General features: G+C 42.2%; 1 protein-coding gene across 4 annotated transcripts in view; it reads left to right on the top strand.

The window, feature by feature from the left end:
- The window catches only part of ankrd12 (ankyrin repeat domain 12), a 49,476-nt gene extending 28,931 nt beyond the window's left edge, over positions 1-20,545 (top strand). Inside the window, exons 3-13 of one of the 4 annotated variants that reach the window (XM_028593378.1) lie at positions 2,203-2,353; positions 3,816-3,887; positions 4,240-4,380; positions 5,539-5,742; positions 6,185-6,327; positions 7,886-8,033; positions 8,456-12,906; positions 17,423-17,521; positions 17,781-17,924; positions 18,982-19,077; positions 19,273-20,545. In XM_028593378.1, coding sequence (XP_028449179.1) covers positions 2,203-2,353; positions 3,816-3,887; positions 4,240-4,380; positions 5,539-5,742; positions 6,185-6,327; positions 7,886-8,033; positions 8,456-12,906; positions 17,423-17,521; positions 17,781-17,924; positions 18,982-19,077; positions 19,273-19,458 — 5,835 coding nt within the window. In that variant the 3' untranslated portion in view covers positions 19,459-20,545. Of the gene's footprint in view, positions 1-2,202; positions 2,354-3,815; positions 3,888-4,239; positions 4,381-5,538; positions 5,743-6,184; positions 6,328-7,885; positions 8,034-8,437; positions 12,907-17,422; positions 17,522-17,780; positions 17,925-18,981; positions 19,078-19,272 lie in introns of all 4 variants that reach the window. The other 3 variants (XM_028593376.1, XM_028593380.1, XM_028593379.1) reach the window with 3 other exon arrangements.
- The last annotated feature ends 826 nt before the right edge of the window (positions 20,546-21,371 follow it).

Genomic DNA, 21,371 nt, shown 5'->3' with positions numbered 1-21,371 from the left:
ATACAAAGCATAAGATGATTTATAGCAGTTACACAACTGTTACAAAGTAACAGAAAATAAAACAATTCAGCCGTAATCTGTGCAGGTGTCGAGAGTGCATCCATACCTGTTTTCGTTGTCCTTTCAGCAACAAAGTGGTATTTTGCCCAAAACTTGATTTTCATAAATCCACAAGAGTCCAAGGAAATGTAATATCCAAACTTTATATTCCAAAACGATTCGCCTCAGAATGTTGAAGTTTCTGGCCGAATCACAACGGAAAAACGCGAAACAGTTTTCCATTCCCGCACTTGTTATCACCGCTAGCTTCTCTGCCCAGCTTGCTACATGATCGATGTGGGCTTCATCGTATTCTCGAGCTTCTAAGCTTTCGATTGGTAGCTCATAATAGGCAATTGTTCAGGTTTGCATCTGATATGGCCAATGAAAGCGGACAAGCCGATGACAACATGTCAGGGACCACGTTGAGACGATCGACATTTTCTCGGACCACTTGATTTAAATGCTATAAGACCCGTCTATCTTTTTAGCAAATGAGCAGAAAATTTGATTGATATGCAATATGGGCATGACATTCATTAACATTAACAACGTTACCATGGGAGTGAACGGAGTTGTCAGAACGCTTAATAAAGTTTGACTTTATCTGACTGTTTTGTTGACATTCCCTTTAGCACAGCTCCATCTATTGGATGTATAACGCAACCCCAGTATCTTCTATTCTATGCGCCTTATAATCCGGTGCGCCCTATATATGAAAAAAGTTCATTGAAGGTGCGCCTTATAATCCGGTGCGCTTTATAGTGCGGAAAATACGGTAGTATTTAACACTTCTCTGGGAGTTTGACTTGCACTCGTGAAAATGCTCACACTTCAACAAGCTTAGTACCTTCTTTCGATCGTATTTTTATTTCTGTGTAAACAAACAAACAAATACTCCTTACCTTGATTCTTCACTTGGCAGTAGGGTTGGGTACTTTTCGCGTCTGAACCAATACCACTACCGATAACGGTACCTGGAATTCGGTTCCGGTATCCAACGGTACTTTTTTCGGTACTTTCCCTCTGTAATTACAAAAAAGATATTTCCGTTGTAAAAATAATTCCAAATCTATTTACTTAGAACATGATGTTATTTATTTAGAATATTTTACACTGACAGAAATTAAACAAAAATAAAACCCCTCCCTCTCTCCTCCCAAACCCGTCCCTACAACCTATTAAATTGAATAATTATTCAACTTTTATTCTTGTATTTGTATATTTTAGCCAGTTTTATTTTCATCATGACCGTTTTTAATTGCTCTTTTAATGTTTTATGTAAAGCACTTTGAATTGCCTTGTTGCTGAAAGGTGCTGTAGAAATAGTTTCCTTGCCTTACACCCTCAGCATGTCAGTTAGTCCCCAGGGCACAGAAACCACCGTTGTGCCGGCTCCTGTCAGAGGAAGTGTAATGTCAACAGCACCGCGACCGCTTTCGCCTCGTCATTAATATCATATCGCAGTAAACGCTGTCTGCGTGAAGTTTTGGAAAAACTGTAACCGCACTTGTAACCACACTTGAAACCACTTTATCGGCATCGCCGTGACTCACTGTGACTTCAACCAAACTGCAGAGCCGATGTAGTTTACTTGAGTTTACTCTGTCCGCACCTCTGCTCTCTGTCAACATGTAGAGAGGACAGAAAAGCTTGCGTTTACTCTCAGGTACCAAAATCGGGCACCATTTGATTTTACGTGAACCAATACTCTGTAGTACCGATGTGATTCGGTCGGTACCGGTAAAAGTACCGGGTTTGGTACCCAACCCTACTGGGCAGAGACCTCTTATTGGTAATACAATTTTACTGAGTCATGCAGGCAGACCAGCTGCCTGCAGGACCCAAACAATGTGTTGCAGAGACACAACACGGTTATATAATCATCTGCGCTTATTAAGTTATGTTTATGTTGGTGTCATGTTTTAAGAAGCTGAAATACTACCTGCACGGTTAGCTCCACCCTTTTTTTGTTTTCGAGCTAACAAATCTTTTTAAATGGGGCCGCCTCATTTTATTTACTCATTGTAAGACCGTATTGTTTACGCACACACACACACACACACACTCACATAGACTGACTCGAGTCACAAATATTGCCACACCTTTGCCGTGTGTCAAATGCCTGATTTGTATTTTCTATTTCCTCTTCACCTCTGACAGAGCAAAGACAAGTTGTCCCCTTTCACCAAAACTCCGAAGCTGGACCGGAGTGAGTTGCTGGGGAAGGAGGGGAAAGCCAAGTCTTCCATGAAGCGCAAGCTCTCCTTCACTACCAGTCCGCTCCGGACAGAGGAGCGAGACTCAGACACAGGTAAGAGCTGTTCCTCCCTGTTCCTCTTTCAACAGCCATGCTGCTGGCTGGCTGCCATGTCGTCACACTGCCCCCCAGTGGCCTGTTGTTGAACGTTTTCTTTATGGACCGTCTCTAGGTCAAAGGGTTTCAACTTGTTTCGCATCAGGATCAATAGCTGACCGTGTTTATGAAGTCGTGGCCTGTTGTGTTGAATAACGAGATATAAACCAAGTTGTATTGTAAGACTGGGAAGACCGAAATTTGGAGAAATATTGTTATTAAAAAATGTAGTTATGTTTGACTTTCTTATGAAAATAAAAATTAGGGAACCCAACCCTTCTTTAACATATAAAAGTAGATTGTCTTTAGTTGCTGATATGTGGTCTTGTTTTTTTAAGTTGAAGTATAAGACTGGTGATATTGTCAACAAATGTTGTCCGTGTAGCCAAAAGCCTCTTTATTACGCTCTGTAATAAATCTCCAATCTTGTCAAAAAAAAACATCAATAAGCCACACTGGATAGTTTGTTGACTCAATCCCACATATACCATCTGGTTGCTGTAAATACCTAGGGCACCAAATGTGTATTAATCTGCCTCTTAAAAAAATTCTTTCCAAAAAATGATCTATTTCCTACGGTTTAAGTGACATTTGCTAAAGACTATAGTGTCAGCTGTTTTTGTAAATTACTGAGACTTTTTAGAAAATAAAACTTTATAATAATAATAATAATACATTTATATAGCACTTTTCACAGACTCAAAGTTGCTTTATATTTGTATTGTATTTTACCCATTCTCTTATTTTATTATACCCATTTTGCTCAGTTTCACATTGGAGTAATTGTGAACATAGTCTTAATCTTACTTCTCTTACTTGTGTAAATAAACTATTCTGCTTCTGTCATTTAGTTAGAAGTTTAACTGTATGTTTACATCAGATTTGAGCACTAAAAATAGTTAAGTGTATCATACAGCCATAATTACAGTAAATTAAGTACAGTAATGTGTTTTACAGACTGCTTAAGGTCCTGTAGATTTGCCTTCATCTCCTCTGTAGGGCATTGCATTGTGTGGTCCTGCGTCATTCTAAGAGACGAGAACCCTATATTTTGAATTCACTGAGTTTAATTTATGTTGCGCAGGTTATAACGCTTAACTAGCGTGGAGAGCGGCTTTGCCTTTCAGTAGCCTTTCCATCTCAGGTCCTGTGTTGAGCAACTGTGGGGAAAAAGGGAAGTAATGACTCCACTGACCGGATCAGATCTCCTCTCCTGTGTTGCCATGACTCATAATCTGTGCGTGGAGTGCGAGTCTGCCTTTGTGCCTGTCTGTATTTGAGTACATGTGAGAGGAGGGTGCCAGAGAGAGTGAGAAAGAGAGTGAGCGTTAATGCAGTGCTTTCCCACCCTTCCACATCCCATCCACCCCCCCTGCTCTCCTCTCTCTCCCCTCCCCATCCTCTCTGCTTTGCACTGTAGATGACTCAGACCCAGGCCAGTCGAGTGAGACCTGGGGAGAGAGATTAGTGCCTCCCTGCAGGATATACGCAGGTAATCGCTGCAGCCCGATCCTCAGCCCCCGTGGCCTCTACAAGTCACGTCACCCACTTTGTGCCACTATGCTGCTGTAAACATGCATACACACATGCACGTGTGTGTGTGTGTTTTCGCCCCCTTCTGCCACCGTTACAGCTCACGCATGTTTGTGTTTTGTAACAACCGACGGAGGCGGGGCACTTGGCTGGCTTAAGAGAATGCTGTCTTTTTGTCCCCATTTTCAAACCTCATGCTTGTCATCTGTTTCTCCGCGTTCTCAACAGATACAAGGGAAAGAGGAAAATGGTGGTGATTTTTTTTTTTTGGGTGGGACTGTTCTCTAAAATCTTTCTTGGTTGTGTTGCAGATAAAGATGTACCAGACAAAAAGAAGGTGAAAAAGGAGGCTGGGGGCAAAAAGTCCCAGGCTCCCAACCTTTTGTTTGGGTATCCTTTGTCAGAACGAAAACAGATGGCTCTTCTAATGCAGATGACTGCCAACAGTCCAGGTTTGTGCATGCCCTCTCATCTTAACCACATCCTCAAGATGGCTCAGAGTATATTTACTGTGAGTCATGCCTCTTAGCAATTTTCAAACATGCTCTCTAATATTTAAGGTTGTATGAGAATAGGGAAAGGTCTCATTTTTAATGTAGCTCAACTGGAAAGAAAGCTGTTCTGTATACTTCCCAATGATATTGTGCTGTTGCTATCAAATATGTAGGCAGAGAAGTCGACGGAGATAATTTTTGTAAATAATAGGTTCTGAGTAGTTGTAAGACAAGGACAATCGGTACATACATGCAGAAGATACAAACGGGAGGTTTTCAGGTTTTTAGTAAAACCAGTGTCAGTTTGACATTTTAAGAAAGACGCTTATTCGCTTATGCCATAAGTTAGATGAGAAAATTGATACCACTCTCATGTCTTTCTGTTCAATATGAAGAGCCAGCAGCCACGTAGCTTAGCTTAAAGACCAGAAAGCACGGGGAACAGCTAGCCTGGCTCTGTCAGAAGCTAACAAAATCTAGCTCACCAATTACATTATTACATTACTACATTACATGTCATTTAGCTGACGCTTTTATCCAAAGCGACTTACAATTGCTATATATCAGAGGTTGCACGCCTCTGGAGCAACTTGGGGTTAAGGGTCTTGCTCAGGGACGCATTGGTTGATGTATCGCAGTGGTAACTGAACCCAGATCTCCAACACCAAAGGCATGTGTCATTTCCACTGCGCCATCACTAATATCGCATTTGTTTAATCAGTACAAAAGTCAAAGTGTGTCACTGCCAGTTTTATTACCTTTAGACAAAGGTAGGCTAGCTGTTTCCCCTTGTTTCCAGTCTTTATGCTCAGCTAACCAGCTGTTGGCTATAGCTTACAATTTACCGGACAGATATGCGATTGCTATCGATCTTCTCCTCCAACTCAGCAAGCAAGCAAATTATTGCCCAGAATGTTGAACTATTCTATTAATACATTCCTACACACACACACACACACACACACTCTTATAAGCACAGTCTTTCAAGTTCTCAGGAAAACCAGTTTCACTGTGGCCACTCAGCGACACAATCCAGTGCACATTAATTCAGGTAGTTATTGCAACCTTTTGCTTCAAGCATCAATTAAGTGCTTTTCTCTCTCTGCCTGTGTCCAGACTCTACTCCCAGTCACCCCTCACAAACGACCCCTGTGCAGAAGAAAGTCCCCAGCAGTGCCTCGTCTCGACAGAAGGACAAGGTCAACAAGAGGAACGAGCGAGGGGAGACTCCCCTTCACATGGCAGCCATCCGGGGAGACGCCAAGCAAGTTAAAGAGCTCATTAGCCTGGGAGCTGACGTCAATGTCAAAGACTTTGCAGGTACGATGCCCTGGGAGGTGATCATTTAACAGCTTTCATTGTGTCAGTATGGTAGCTATTAATGACATGAAGCAGACAACAGATGCTCATTTGAAGGTGATATCTCATGATGAGATGATAAAAATGGACATCATTGTGCATCTTAAGATAAAAAAAAAAGAACTTTATTAATCCCAAAGGAAATTCTTGATCCAGAGATTGCTTAAAAATTACACCATACATATAGAATATATGGATATGGTGGGTCCTCTGGGAAACTGGTGGGCAGGTGGGCAGGAACCTCATCATCGAACCTGTTTCTACTTTCATTTTTGTGTAGTTTCTTTTTATTTTTTTTGCCTTGTCTCCCAACATAAATACATTTTATGAAATTAGAAAATTTGGATTGAATTAGTTCATACAATTTTAAACTCCCACTGTTTCTGTTTTCTGTTCTCACCAGGTTGGACTCCTCTTCACGAAGCCTGTAATCTTGGTTACTATGATGTGGCCAAGGTCTTAATAGCAGCAGGTGCAGAGGTAAACACGCAGGGTCTGGATGATGACACGCCACTCCATGATGCTTCCAGCAGCGGGCATAAAGATGTAAGAGCTTCAATTGAAGTTTGTCCAGCCTCAGTAATGCAGGACTTAAAGGTCCAATGTGTAGGAATTTCTCCCATCTAGCGTTGAGATCATATAGCGCAATCAACTCTCTCGCGCCATGCAGTTCAAAGTACGTATTACAGCTACGGTAGCCTTCACGCTTCAAAAAGCCGGTCTCTTGCTCTTTTCAATATCTTTTTTTCTTTTTCTGGGCGAAGAAGAAGAAGACTCCTGTTCCTGTAATTTGGATTTTGAATACGTGTGGTCCTCCATGTTTCCGTCTTCAAACTTGCCGGGAAGCTACGATACCCATTAGCAGCATTAGCAGCACCTGTGAGTTTATCATGTGACAGCGAAAACGCAAAAGGCGGTCCTGTATGTCCCTTACTGGCTAACGTATATTTCAAGATGGCGCATGAATATGGAGCGTCTACCACAGTTCATGCGAATGCAAATGTAAAATTTCAAGCCAAAACGAATACTTGTAATTGATGGAGGAGGTAAATATTCATGAAAAAGGACAAGTTTGTGAACGGGCAACACAGATTTTGATAATTAACAACTAAACCTGTTCCACACTGGACCTTTTTAAAGGGCCTGTACCCGATATTCAGAACATTTAAAATAGCAATAAACAAATGTTTACTATGTAAAAATATAGTGGAGTAATGGCTGTTCTGAGCAGAGAATGAAGTCACACTCCCTCTGTGTGTGTTGTAATCTGTTCTTTGTTTTGATCGCTGGTCTGGCCGTGGGTGCATGTAGGTGCCTTATGTGTTGGTATCAAATGCAGAGGGCCGTGACAAAGCGTCGGTATTTGAAGTGTTGGGGAATGGTCTGCGAGAGCTGTGTGGAGGCAATCCCTGCACACTTTCTTTCCTTCAGTATTTTCAATACAGCACCTTTTTTTTTTTTTTGAAAGTAAATTACACATTTAAAAATTATGCTGAAACAGCTGAAAAAAGTTGTCAACAGTAAAGTTACCTAAGTAATAAAAGCGTGTAGTTCCATTTTAGCAACAGTTTGCTTATTTGCAATCGTTTTTCAAAAGCATCATATGTCTTCCATTCCAAGATATAATGTCCTTTCTCTCACAAAAAGTCTTTGGATCAGAAAAAAATCAGTTTTACTACTGTGAGTCTGTTCAGCTTTACAGATATCGCACAAAGCTAATGAAAAATTCCTGATAGATATTGCATTTCGAATCACATTTTCACTGACTATGACCATTACTTCGGTCATTACTAACAACACTAACCTGGAAAATGAGAGCGAACTGACAACCATTTGCTTGAGTTAAATGGACCAGAAAGGTCTTCAGAGTCTTGTAATCACGACTTCATGACATTTCATAAAATGCTGAAGGAGCGGCGGCAATGATTTAAACACTGCATATGGCCGAAACACTGGTACAGTAGTTACAATTTCAAATCCAACTTTCAGGTCTTTGCCATTTTGTCATTTTTACTTCCAACAATCTGTGTTGTGTATGTTTGTCTACAACCTTGATGCTAGTTTTGAGGTTTATCAATCCTAATTCCTGTTGTGTTTTATACAGATTGTGAAACTGCTGTTACGCCACGGTGGTAACGCCTTCCAGGCCAACAAGCGCGGGGAGCGCCCGGTGGACGTTGCAGACTCTCAGGAGCTGGAGCAGCTATTAAAGGGAGAGGTGTCGCTGTCGGACCAAGATGACAGCTCTTCAGGTATGCGGAGAATGCTGAAGTGTTTGGCTGACCTCTCGTTTAGTCACATATTAACTTACTAGCGTTTTATATTAATTGACATTCTTATCCACTGCACCTCAGAGCATGATGTGTACATGCATTTTCACTATAGATGGACCAGATGGAGCTTAACCAACAGTGCATTTAGGGCTTTACTCTGACTACATATAGTATATGTAGTATAGGTACTTATATGGACTGCTAAAAATGTTATTGTCAGTTTAGTTTTTTTTCTTCTTTTGCCACCAAGGGAAAAATGATAATATAATTGAATTTATAGAGGAATAAGTTGCTGTGTTGGACATGTATTCTTCAATCACTGCTTGTGTTTGTATGAAACTATAAAGTGCTTTATTGACTTTTATTGTATCATTTTAAAATAGGTATTCTCTTCTCTGCAGAGTCTGAAGACCCTCCATCTGTCAATCCATCCAGTGTGGATGACAACATGGAGGACTCTGATACTGAAAAGGACTTGGACGGCAAACTGGCCACGAAAGCGTCATCGTCTGTGCCAGGGCTGGATGAGTATGAGTTTAAGGACGAGGAAGAGGAGGAGGATTTCAGTAAAGCCCTGAGCGACAGACACATTCTCCGCAGGGAACTACGGCAGCGGGAGAAGGAGGAGAAAGATAGGAATCATGTGGCAGGAAAGCAGAGTGGAAAAGGCGATTCCTCTACAAAATCCAAAAAGCAGAAGACTTCTCGTGTCCACTGCAGCTCAGATACCTCCAGCGACGAAATGGAGAGCCTTTCAGAGAAAAGGAGTTCCCCCACCTGCTCTCAGAGCTCAGAGAGCCTCAAGGCAGATACAAGGTCTAAAAAGGAGAATGCTGAGCAAAAGGACAAGGGCAAAGTCAAGAAGAAGAGCAAAAGCCAGAATAAAAACAAAGAAAACCAAGAGGATGGGAAAGAGAACAGCAAAACATTGGTCCTCTCTCTCGCAACCGTGTCCGAGAGCACAGAAAAGGGTCGGGAGGAGGACTCCTTCAAGATGTCTTTCAGTCCGAAAGATGACTCATCCGTCCACCTCTTTCATTTGTCGTCCATAAAATCTCCCAAAGTGAACCACAGCCTGACCGATAAACAAACACCACTCAAACAGGAAAATACTAAGATGTGCATTTCCATCAGTGACAGCTCATGTCCGGTGGACGGTGTCAAATACAACCACTACACAGAGGCAGACTACTGCACCGAAGGCTCCAGCACCAAGGGGTGTAAGCACAAGGAAAAGAGCAAACACCAACAGAAAGACTCCAGTGGAGATGGGGACGATGGTCATTTGAGTCCTTACAAAGACGGCAGCATAGGAAACAGTGTGGACAGCTCTGAAGGTGCCTTACGGAAGACCGACTTAGATGGCAAAGTGGTAAAAAAGCATAAACTTAAACACAAGGAGAAAGACAAACGCAGGAGGGAATATGAGGCAGAGCGGAGCCGCCACAGGCAGAAGGAGGCCAGGAAAGACAGCCACAGGAATTTGGAGTTTGACAGAGAATTCTGGAAAGAGAATTTTTTCAAAAGTGATGAGACCGATGAACATCTGCCAGTAAAAAAGGAAGGGGAAGACATTAGCTCACTTCAGAAGACTTCCGATTCCTCTTTTGTCAAAGATGAGAGAAACACGAAGGAGAAACACTCAAGCAGCAAGGAAAAGAAGCTGAGAGAAGAGCGAGAAAAAGACAAGGCTGTGAAAAAAGAGCGAAAGGAGGCTGCTGGTAAAGAGGAGAAGGTAAAGGATTCAAAGTTGAGTGAGCGTGAAGAGAGAGTGGAGTGGAGGATTCCAGAGGAGTCGCTGCAGAGCAACAGCATGAAAGAAGAGACAGAAGAGAAACCCATAAGTGGGATCACAGCTGATCAAGAACAGCTGGAGCTCTCTGAAAAAGGATCACGTGAGAAAACCGACAAGAGGCTCCCAGGAAAAGAGAAGGATTCAGAGAAAATGGAGAAAAGGCATCCTGACAAGGAAAAAAAGGTTAAAACGGAGCATGTTGACAAAGCTGATTCACAGAATTCAGTGGATCGTTGGAAGGAAAAAGAGAGAACAGGAGCCATTTCTTCTTTCTCGCCTGGCGATAAAAACTACAAAGAGAATGAGAAACTGAAAACTTTATCCACAACCAAAAAGAATGAGGACAGCAGGAAAAATAAAGATAAGTTTGACAAGCGGTCTGATAGGGAGAGACAGGACCGAGAATATAGTGTTGGGGATCACAGGGAAAAGGAACGCACCAACTCTGATAAGAAAGGAAAACCTTTTGAGAAAACTGCAGATCATAGTAAATCTGATCGTTCAAAAGAAAAGGACTGTGACAGGAAAAAGAGAGATAAAATAAAAGATGGGACTCTTTCCTCAAGCTCCAATCTGAAATTACTTTTAGAAGAGAAGAAGAGCTTTCTGTCCGAGAGCAGCAAGTCCTTATCTACAAAATCAAAGGAGGAAGTTGTGAGAACACCAGAGAAGGATCGCGACCGGAGAGACCGGGACAGAGACTCAGATAAACACAAGGACAAGGATAAGGACCGGCACAAAGACCGCTCCCAGCAGGCCAAAATCAGCAAGGCCAAATCCAGCGAGACCGATGCCGACAAGGCCAAATCCAAAGCCTCGCCAGCAACACGAGACACCAAGCCCAAAGAGAAGAGGCTTGTGAATGATGACTTGATGCAGACCAGCTTTGAACGCATGCTCAGCCTGAAGGACCAGGAGATTGAGCAGTGGCACCGCAAACACCTGGAGAAAATTAAACAAAAAGAGCGAGAGAGGCTTAAACACCGGCCTCTGGTAGATCCAGGCAAGTCCAAACCTAAAGACAGAACAAAGTCTGAACTGTGCCTGAGTAAGGAGCTCATGCGCTCAAAAAGCTCTGAAGCCTCTGATGTCCAAAACCGAGAGAAATCCCTGAAGGACGGCACCAGCCCCAGAACAATGTCGCTTGATGGAAAGAGTCTGCCCTCTATCAACGCAAAGGTCATGTCAGCTGTGGAAAACTGTCTGACCAGATCACCCCGACCAGACAGCGAGCGCTGTGGCCTCATGTCCAGGTCCGTGTCATTGGTTTCTGTCGCTAGCTCAGAGGATTCGTGTCAGGCGACAACATTAACGCCCAGACACATTGAATACGACTCTGACATGAACCTGGAAGCCTTAGACTCTCAATCTGCATTCCTCCGGTCTTCCCTCGTCATTCAAGCTACCAGATCGCCGTCTGTTCACGATAAAGATTGCAACAGTCTTCCAGATGTGCCGCAAAGTAATCGGACGCTGCTGCCCAGCAGACATGAATCTCCATACCTCAGGGCTATTCTGGACGAAGATGCCAACTCATCGACTGAAGGTAAAGCTGTTGAAAATCTGCCAGCACCCAGTCAGCCGGCTGAGGAGCTGGGAACAAGAGAGACCTCGGCAGAAACCGAGCAGAGCCTCAACAGTCAACAACAATGTATGAATTCAGTTGCTCATTCAGTCACAGAGATGGAAGGGAGCGCTCCTGGTAGTTTAACACCACAAATTTCAAACAAAGATCCTCAGAGTAAAAGCCTGACACTTCCCGAGTACAGCGGCTCTCAAACCGGGTCAACAGAGCAGACAACTCTTCCCTCCTCGGACCCCCCTGTTGCAAAGGACGTCCAGTGTCCGACAGAGAATTCAAAAGCAGAGTGTAGTAATGAGGATTCAGATCAACCATCGACTCCTACAGCTTGTCTATCTGCTGAGCTGTCGGAGCTTACAAACACAAAACCCCTCCAGCAGAGGGAACCACTTGCTGTTTCTGGTATGGAGAGCGTGCAGGAGACAGAATCGGGTACCGTGCACGTTTCTGACCTTAAAGACGAACCTCTTGAGAATGCTGATAGAGCAGAAGAAGAGAGTATGGAAACCGAGACTTTCGGAACAGACGATAGAGGAAGTCCGTTACCCTCCACCAGTACGCATGTTCCCAGCTCCACTGCGGGGGATTCCTTGCCAGGTTTTGGCCAAATAAGCACAGAGTCCAAATTGTTTCAAGAGGATATGCTTGTAAATGACCAAGACTGCATGAACTCAATAGCTTCCAGTGACACTGCAGTTTCATGTCTCGATGCTCAGATGGAGAAAAAGGACAGTATGCCCTCAGCATCTTCCTGTAGTGCAAGCCCTGAACACAAGGCTGAAGAGATGACTGATGTACAACCGAGCTCAGGGAACAACAGTGGTGCTGCCGTTTCTGTTACAACCGAGTGTTCATCAGTTGAGGACAGCCTGGCTACAGAGGGCTTATCTGAATCCGCTGCAGAGGCCAGCTCAGAGCCAATAAAGGTGACTCCTGCCGATGAGAAACCAGAGTCTTCTTCAGCTGGAGAAGAACCGAGTCAAAGCACCGTCCAATCGGCAGCTCAGTCTGACACCAGCAGCAGCAGCAGCAGCAGCAGCAGTAGTACCTGCAGCGCCTCAAGGAGCTCCTCTCCACAATCTGGAGAACGGGATTCAGATTCTTCTGGGGCTAGGGTCAAGGTTCGCTCTGCAGACGAGGATGTGGATGTCCATGTTCCCCATCCACGGAAGCGAAAGATGCCTAAATTTCCGAGCTCCCAGTTATGCTCCACGACTCAGCAGGAGAAGGAGAGAGGCCAGCAGTCTCTGGCTGCTATTGTAGACTCTGTAAAGCTGGAGGAGATTCAACCCTACCAGACAGAGAGGGCCAACCCTTACTACGAGTTCCTGCACATCCGGAAGAAGATCGAGGAGAAGCGCAAAGTGTTGTGCAGCGTCACCCCCCAGCCACCACAGTATTATGATGAATATGTCACCTTCAACGGATCCTACCTCTTAGATGGGAACCCGCTCAGCAAGCTCTGCATACCAACAGTGAGTTCTTCATATTTTCAAATCTTGGAAAAATTTCATGAACATAAGATTCTTAGTTGCAGGGTATAACAACATAAATTGGCCCCTTCTAATGTTAGGAAACCACTCTTTATAGTTTTGGCCCTGTGCTCCAGCATTTTGGATTCAAAATGAGAGGACGGTTATTTTATTTACCTTTTTTTTTATTTTATTTTTTTTTAATGGTTTATTTGATAGACAGATACGGTATTAATAGACAAACTGAACACAGTTATCCGATGCAAATAGCATAGTGTTTATAGCGGATGCTACTTTGCAACACTCGTGCCTAGAAGGGCTTTTATGAAACTAATGGCGTTTTTCCATTCCATAGTACCTGCTCGACTCGCCTTTTTTGTTTTTCCATTATGAAAATAAGTACCTGGTACTAGCTAACAGGTACTTTTTTTTTAGTATCCCCTCCATCGAGGTTCCAAGCGTGCTGAGGCAATACCAAAAGGTGACGTGAAAACCTGCAGACTACTGATTGGTCAGAGAGAATCGTCTCTAAGCACTGCGTCATCATTGCTAGCGATAGACAAGGATGTCAAGGAACAAACCCGCCATTTTAAGTAGTTTAGCAGCGGTGTTTTTTATTTTATTTAAAAAAAAATTTGCTGCCTCCCAGCTTCTTTTGAAACAAAATTTGTCTTCCGGCTGTGGCAACAGCCACATGCCGAGAATCAAAAACAACACACCTTCGACGTTCTGTGTGTGTGTGTGTCGCGTTAGGTCACGGCAGTTTCCTGCGGCGTCGCTATGACGACCAGCCACGCTCGTCTCACGCATGAGGCGGTACTAAATCTGCAATGGAAAATGGAGGACGGGGGCACCGCGGCCAAGCCGAGCAGAGCTGGTACTAGCACTGGGTAAGCGCCATAAGAGATTAGATCAAATAAAGCAGTACACATTTAAAAACATTACATTAAAAGTAGACAGTTGTTGGTTTGTTGCTGAATTAACCAGGATTTGGTAGCTCTCTTAAAAGGTATTGGAGCACGTTTTTTTCAGTGGTCAGGTAGCGAGTTTTCAGGACTGTTACTTTCACACAAAAAAAGCTGTCTGAGCAAAATACAATTGCCACTTGGAGCTGCTCCGGTGGATCTGCTAAAGCTCTGTAATCTCTTGATGTATTTGCAAAAAGACTGATGAGCAAGTTCCTTTAAACATTTGAACCCAAGTTTTAGATTATAAGGTTATTTTTTTACTTTAATTTGATGTGTTTAGGCTTAAAGTGTTGTGTCAAAGGTAGACCTTGTGATTTGAATCTGAGATCCAATCGACCAGCTCTGATTCTGAAATAAACCTTCCAGTCTTTTTTTGCCAAGCTTTAGAAACCAAAGCCAACTTATAAATATTAAATTTAAACAACCACTCCAATTGGTCATCATCTGTGCACCAGAACATTTCAGGATTTTGGACAGACGTTTCATGTAAGATCGGTGTTTTTAACTCATCAAACGTACAATACAGAAGAAAATGTGATCTGTTCTCAACTTCTCCTAATTCACATAGTTCGCACAAACTTTTATCTTTTTGAATCTACCTCCTTCAAGGGCAAGGGGAAAGATTCCTGTTCTCAACTGAGCCACCAGTATACCTCTGACTTCTCGATAAGTTTGCTGTAACCTATACAGTGCTCAGCATAGTGAATACACCATGATAAAGTTGACTAAAAAGAGGAATAAAAAAAATCATCTTTTGGAAATTGATCTTAATGCCTTAATTTAAAAAAATGAGGAAAAATCCAACCTTTAAGGACACCAATTTTCTTTGTGAATGAATAATGTATCGTAAATAAATAAATAAATGTTCTTCCTTTTAAAATACAAGGGGCATAAGTGAGTACACCCCTATGTTAAATTCCCATAGAGGCAGGCAGATTTATATTTTTAAAGGCCAGTTATTTCATGGATCCAGGATACTATGCGTCCTGATAAAGTTCCCTTGGCCTTTTTTTTTTTTTTTTTTTTTTATTTTTTTATCTGAAAAGATTAGAGCTTAGTGGTGAATCAGTCACTCCAAAAACAAAGGCCAAATTGGCAACAATGGTGTTGTCCTCCTTAAGAAGAAGTTGGCCCTTTTTGGCCTAGAAATGGCCCTGCTAGTTGGCGTTTCTAAAAGTTGGAGGAGCTGCTAGACAAGCTGCACCTGTCACAGGGAGATGTGCAGCATGTTACCAAGGAATAAATGCAATGGAGAGATCTCTTTGCATCCTTAATGTCCCACAGGGGATGAAGAGGAGTAAGTCAGCAACGTTAAGTGCTAATGTCACAAGTTTGAGCTGTTGCAGAGTTTTGACACGTACAAAGGTAACGCTATTGTCGGCTCGCTCACTGTAAATGCAAACGTTGGCTCCTGACTCATTAGCTGTTAATGGTAACTGTAATGTTACCGTAACTGTAACGTTACCGTTAACATTAAACAGGCTAACGTTAGCTAACTGGTAACGTTAACAACCTAACAAAGACTTAACAACGTTGAATTCCCAGCTGCAGCTGTTGTGAGGTCGGGGGCTGGCTCTGCTCGGTTTTCCTGGTGTTTGCTAACTTCATGTAACGTTAAAAAAATTGCAGCAGTAAGTTATCCCACCACATTAGTCGCGGTGACCGGCATCTGATGTATGTGCACGCTAACGTTTGTCAAGGAGGTTAAATAAGAACTGCACACACTGGTACACATAACTTGCAGTCAGTTAACACTTGGTGTAGCGGAGCCTTTACGATTAATTAACCGTGATGTTTTAAAGCGCGGTTAATAGGGAAATCGGTTAACCGCTGCACTTCCTACCTATTCATATTCTCATATTCTCAATTCTTTGCAAGCTCTTTGTGACACCAGAAACGATACACCCAAAAGGCTCACAGGGCTCCAGACTAACTTTTTGCCTTGGTCGCACTGGTGCGCCTAACTTTTTTTATTTAGGTGCACCAGCACAAAATTTAGGTGCACCCAAATTTTTCCTTGCATCGCCATTAAGGCCACAATTTCAAGGTCACCTTTTATCACACTCCATATACATTCATATATATATATATATATATATATATATATATATATATATATATATATATATATATATATATATATGTCAATTATTTTAAGCAAAAATAAGGAGTTGGTACATTTTTTTTATTTTTATTTGAAGCACAATTATACTGTACTCAAAGTCTTATAGCGGGTCCCCCCTTGCTGTCAAATGCCCCTCAGATGGCCAACACTTGTAATTTGGCCTTCTTCCCCTTTGGCCTTGGCTAATCCAGCTTGCCACACTCCCTAGCATCAACATTCTCCAAGCTGTGCCCCTCCACACTGATTCTTATCAGATCTTCCACTAGTCCAGGACTAAAAATCATATCTCTGTATTTTTCGGCTGAATGGCGATACACAATATATATCTCTCTATCTCTAATTTATATTTTTTATAAAGTAGGCTAAATGTTAAGTTTTAAGTCAAAGCCACTTTTCACAAGCTCTTTTATTAAAACAGATGTGATTAAAATAAAATGCAAAGACAGGGTTTCCTTCCCAATTTGAAAATATACAGCTGCAACACATGTAAATTATCTGAAATAAATAGCCTGGGAAATATTTAAAATATATATTGCTGAGAAAGGTCCTTCACTTGTTTTCAAGAACAGACCCGGATAGCCCAGTAGCTTATATAGGGAGAGAGGGGGAGTACGATGGACTCAAGCTACTCACAGAGTGACGGCTGACTCATTATGAATGGGTCCTGCACGGGTCGAATGCGAGTCAGCGGCGTTACACACGTCTTGTGTAGGCTATGAAATGTCTGTATCGTCACTGCGCTGCATTTTTATGAACTATGATAATGTGACCATGGGTCACATCTCTCGCCCAGGTCCAGCAGGCTCCGTCTTACACGCTATTATTCAACGAACTGAAGTTACCGTAGTTCCATCCAATAACTTCTAATGTGTTTTCCGCCGTGGCGGCCGCAATAACAGAGTTACCAGCGGAAACACAGGTACCAATACAGGTTTCCCTCTCATACTTAACAATATACAGCTGTGTTAATAATAATTAAAACTGTAGACAAATGTCGGGAGTTTGGCCCGGTGGCGCTGTGTCTCTCCATGTTGCAGGTGAGCCGGCTGGTGTGTGAGTGAATGGGGGGGGGCGGGGCTGCGCGGAGGAGAGATCCAAACACAGGCACGGCTTTCCAGAAGGAATGCGTCATGTAACGCAACATTAAACCATATCGATATAAACGACATCGCCTCGTTTGTGGAGAGGCAGCGGATGCAAGGACGTTAGGTGCACCGGTGCGACCTAGGAAAAATCTTAGTCGCAGCCTTACAAATTTTGGTCGCATTTGCGACAAAATTGGTCACAATCTAGAGCCCTGGCTCAGTAAAGTCAAGATTGACTTGCTGTCAGTCACCAGAATTTTTTTAAGAAACTTAAAGGAATCAATATATAGTTGTGTACCTCTGTCAGAAATAAAATGAACCATTGTTGTGTGTTTGAACAGATAACTCCACCTCCATCATTACCTGAGCAGCTGAAAGAGATGTTCAAACAACAAGAGGTGGTCCGTATGAAACTCCGACTACAACACAGCATTGAAAGGGTATGTAGTTTTATTCCTGGAGCTTTTTGTTTTGGTTGGGTTGAGTACCTGTAGACATTTTTATTACTTTAGCACTTTTTTTTTTTTTTTTTTTTTTTTTTTGAAAACCCTTGACATTTTGAAGCTGTTTGGTTTGATACCCTCTTGAAGACTTAAAAAGGATATCAGAGCTCAAGCTACTTGCTACCGATGTTTTACTACCACATATAATATTGGATTTACAGTAATAATTGGACTTATTTTTCTTCCTTCCATTTAGGAAAAACTGATTGTTTCAAATGAACAGGAAGTCCTACGAGTCCATTACCGGGCAGCAAGAACACTAGCCAATCAGAGTCTGCCTTTCAGTGCCTGTACGGTTTTATTGGATGCTGAAGTGTACAACATGCCTCAAGACGTCCAGGTAAGTGTCCTTTGTTTGCCTGGAAGGTTCTTCTTCTTGTTTTCAGTCAGTTCTTAAAGGGCAACTATTATATAGCATTTTCAGGTTCATACTTGTATTTTGTGTTTGTACTAGAACATGTTTACATGCTTTAATGTTCAAAAAACACAATCTTTCTATACTGCCCATGGCTGCTGCTCCTGTATTCACCCTCTGTCTGAGATGCTCTGTTGGAGCGCCTGTCTCTTTAAGCCCCCCTCCCGTAAAAGTCTGCTCTGATTGGCCAGCGTGTTTCCTGGAATCTCCGCTCTGCTGTTGTTTCACTAGTTGCAGCTGGAGCTACTGCAACGGAGTATATAGCAGGACTTTGTACCATGAAAAATCACCAATAAAGGCTTCTTACCCAAATACTACGCAACCGGGCAGCAGTAATGTGACCCAAAATTGGGGAGAAATGACCCAACATTGGCCACCAAGATTACAGCTCTCTGGCGTTCGCGTGCAGCTACTTAATATTTAGCAGTAGGCTAACGTTAGATTGTAAAGGTACGAAGCAGCACTTTCTATCGTCAAAAATTGCAGATAAAGGCATCTGAACCAAATACCACCCAATCAGACATTTTTCTGGAGTAATGCGACCCAAAATTGGGGAGATTTTAACAACATTGGCAGCCAAGATGGCATATTTTACTGCTGTTGGCATGTAGCTACATGCAACAATGTTTGTGTAGCTTAAAAAAAAAAAAAAAAAACACTCCAATATTTCCTGCCTGGAGCAGATGACCAATCATAGAAGGCCAGGGAAGGCCAGCTTGGAGTTGCGTAACAATGAACTGAGAGTAGAAAATTTTTTTGAATCCGGAGCGTTCAGAACAGTTGGAAATCTGAACGTTTTAGCTCACAGGGATTTCTCTAAAATACCTCATTATTCGAAGTTTTGGCCACGTTTAACATCAAAATACGACTTTATAACATTGTAGTCATGACAGAAAATACAGAAAAGCATAATGGGTCACTTTTAATGATAATGTATACAAATGCAGTATGTTTAATAAGTTGTTGTGTGTTTGGTTCACAGAGTGATGATGGCAAAACGTCAGTGAGAGACCGATTCAACGCCAGGCAGTTCATGTCCTGGCTACAAGATGTTGATGACAAGTTTGACAAACTGAAGGTGAGGTCCCTGTGGTTGTTCGGACGTGTTCACAAAAAAGGCAATCTGGCGATTTTCCGTAGGGTTGTGCGACGGTGGCAGTGTCACTGAAATGGCCCATTTGTGACGCCCTGTTCGGTTTTTTTTTTTTTTTTTTTTATCTAAATAAGAGCATGTGGTAGTGATAAAATAATAACGTACCCTTTTCCTCCACAGACGTGTCTTCTGATGAGGCAGCAGCATGAGGCGGCGGCCCTGAATGCTGTGCAGCGTCTGGAGTGGCAGCTCAAGCTGCAGGAGCTGGACCTGGCCACCTACAAGTCCACCAGCATCTTCGAGATCCCCGAATTTTACATCCCACTCGTGGAGGTCAACGACGACTTTGACCTTACCCCGATATGAGTTGTAGGACAGACGGGCTTTGCCACAGCGGTGGCCAAATCACGGACACAAGAGGCAACCCGCACATTCGGGGAAAAAGGAAAAGGTGAAGCACTTGTGGCGGTAATACAAAAAGAGCATTTATTAAAGAGACAATTTTACTCGAGCGCTCTTACAGTCCAAACCAGCACGCCCACCAGGAGGACGGGGAACAAGGACTGACTGTTCCTCGTACAGAAGGAGGCTACAGATCTAGCCGGAGCAGAGACCAAAAGCTTGGGCGGAGCGGAGCGGTGCGGTGCAGGGAGCTGCAGCAAGAAGGAAAGTGTGGATGTCAACCACCTTCTACTGCGCCTCATTAAGCAGGGTCACACAACTGAAAGTTCAATTGTTTTCAAAATGAGTGTTCATACATTGTGTATAGACTGTGCTCTTAATTTTTTAACTTATTTTATACATAAAAAAAAAAAATTGTGCATTTGTAAATAGCCATGTAATTATTGTTTCAAACTTGTAAAAACAAAAAATAATAGATATTTTGATTGTAAACTTGTTCTGTCTCATGTTTTAAAGGACCAAAGTTGGTTTTTATATCGAGTGTCCTCTTTGTCCGTGATGTTCTTGTTGTTGTTGGCTTAAAATCTTAAGCATGTGTTAGCTTTTGTTGTGTTTTTTGTTTTTACTGTTTCACCCTTCCTCATCTGGAGTTCCACGCCACAGCTGGTGTTTTTTGACTTTGGCAATTAAATGCTGTGCATGCATTGCGTTGTTTGTACTTTTTTCCTAAAAAACTGTACTGTGGACTTAATGTGAGGTTTACTGAAGTTTTCCAGCTTTTTTTGCGCCATGTGTTTTGTCCCTTTTTGCGGCCTCACTCCTCTGTTGTCCATTGTGTCTTGCGCACATTCGAGTTTGTTGTGGCTTCCAAGGGGAAAAAAACATGTACTTTTACAGTTTCAATGTGAGATCACAACAAAACCTATTTTTTCAACATAATGCCTTTTGAACGATGGTTCTAAAAAATGTCTATTTTAATATTTACTTGTTACATGACTTGTACATATTTGTAATATATAATTGAATAAATTTTATTTGTTGTGAAATTAAAGTGTTGGTGTCATTAATCTAAACACTGCACAAGAGCTTAAACAATTAAGAGTAGTTGATTAATCGATTAGTCAATCAGTCAAACAGTTCTGATTATCCATATAATTGGTTGTTTGATGGGCTATGATGCCAAACATTCACTGTTCTTTTAGTGTTAGTTGGACAAAACAATTCCAAGCCTCTGAGAAACTGCAATGGACATTTTTCATTTCATTGTTAATGAAAATAATCATAGGTTAAAGCCCTACAAAAATGTATGATTTAACATTTCAGATGTATCTTTAGTCGTGGCAGTATTATCCTCTGCCAGTAGATGTCACTGTCCACAACACTGCACATCCAGTCAGCTTAATGTGCCTCCGGTGATAACTGCTGAGATGGTTGCAGAGCTGCTTAAATATTAAACACAAGTGTAACTCTGAATATTCTCTAAATATTTGAAACCCCTGTTAGTAGCCTCCAAAATGACTATAAAGTCGAAACCTTATTGCACTGCTGCTGTATTAGAAATGTGTAGCTACATCATTAACTGGCAACTGAGTGCATTTTCAAAGGATTTCATTGTCTCCACTCAACCCCCGGAACAACTAATTTTAACCTACAAACATCATTTTAAACAACACTACCTTTTAACTCAACTTCATTGTTAAGACCCCAAACCTAAAATAATTGTTTCGATACAAAAATAATCATGTTTAAATAATGTGTCTTTTTTTCTTGCCTTGCCTTACATTTACTTTGTTGGTATGGCTGATTTCTATTTAAATGACCCTGCCAGCCTTGATTCCTCGCTGAGCTTCCTGCCCTGCGGGCTGGAAGTGGGGCCT

This window comes from Perca flavescens, chromosome 12 (genome assembly GCF_004354835.1).
Source record: "Perca flavescens isolate YP-PL-M2 chromosome 12, PFLA_1.0, whole genome shotgun sequence".
Lineage (NCBI taxonomy): Eukaryota > Metazoa > Chordata > Actinopteri > Perciformes > Percidae > Perca > Perca flavescens.
This window is presented reverse-complemented; position numbering and strand designations above follow the sequence as displayed.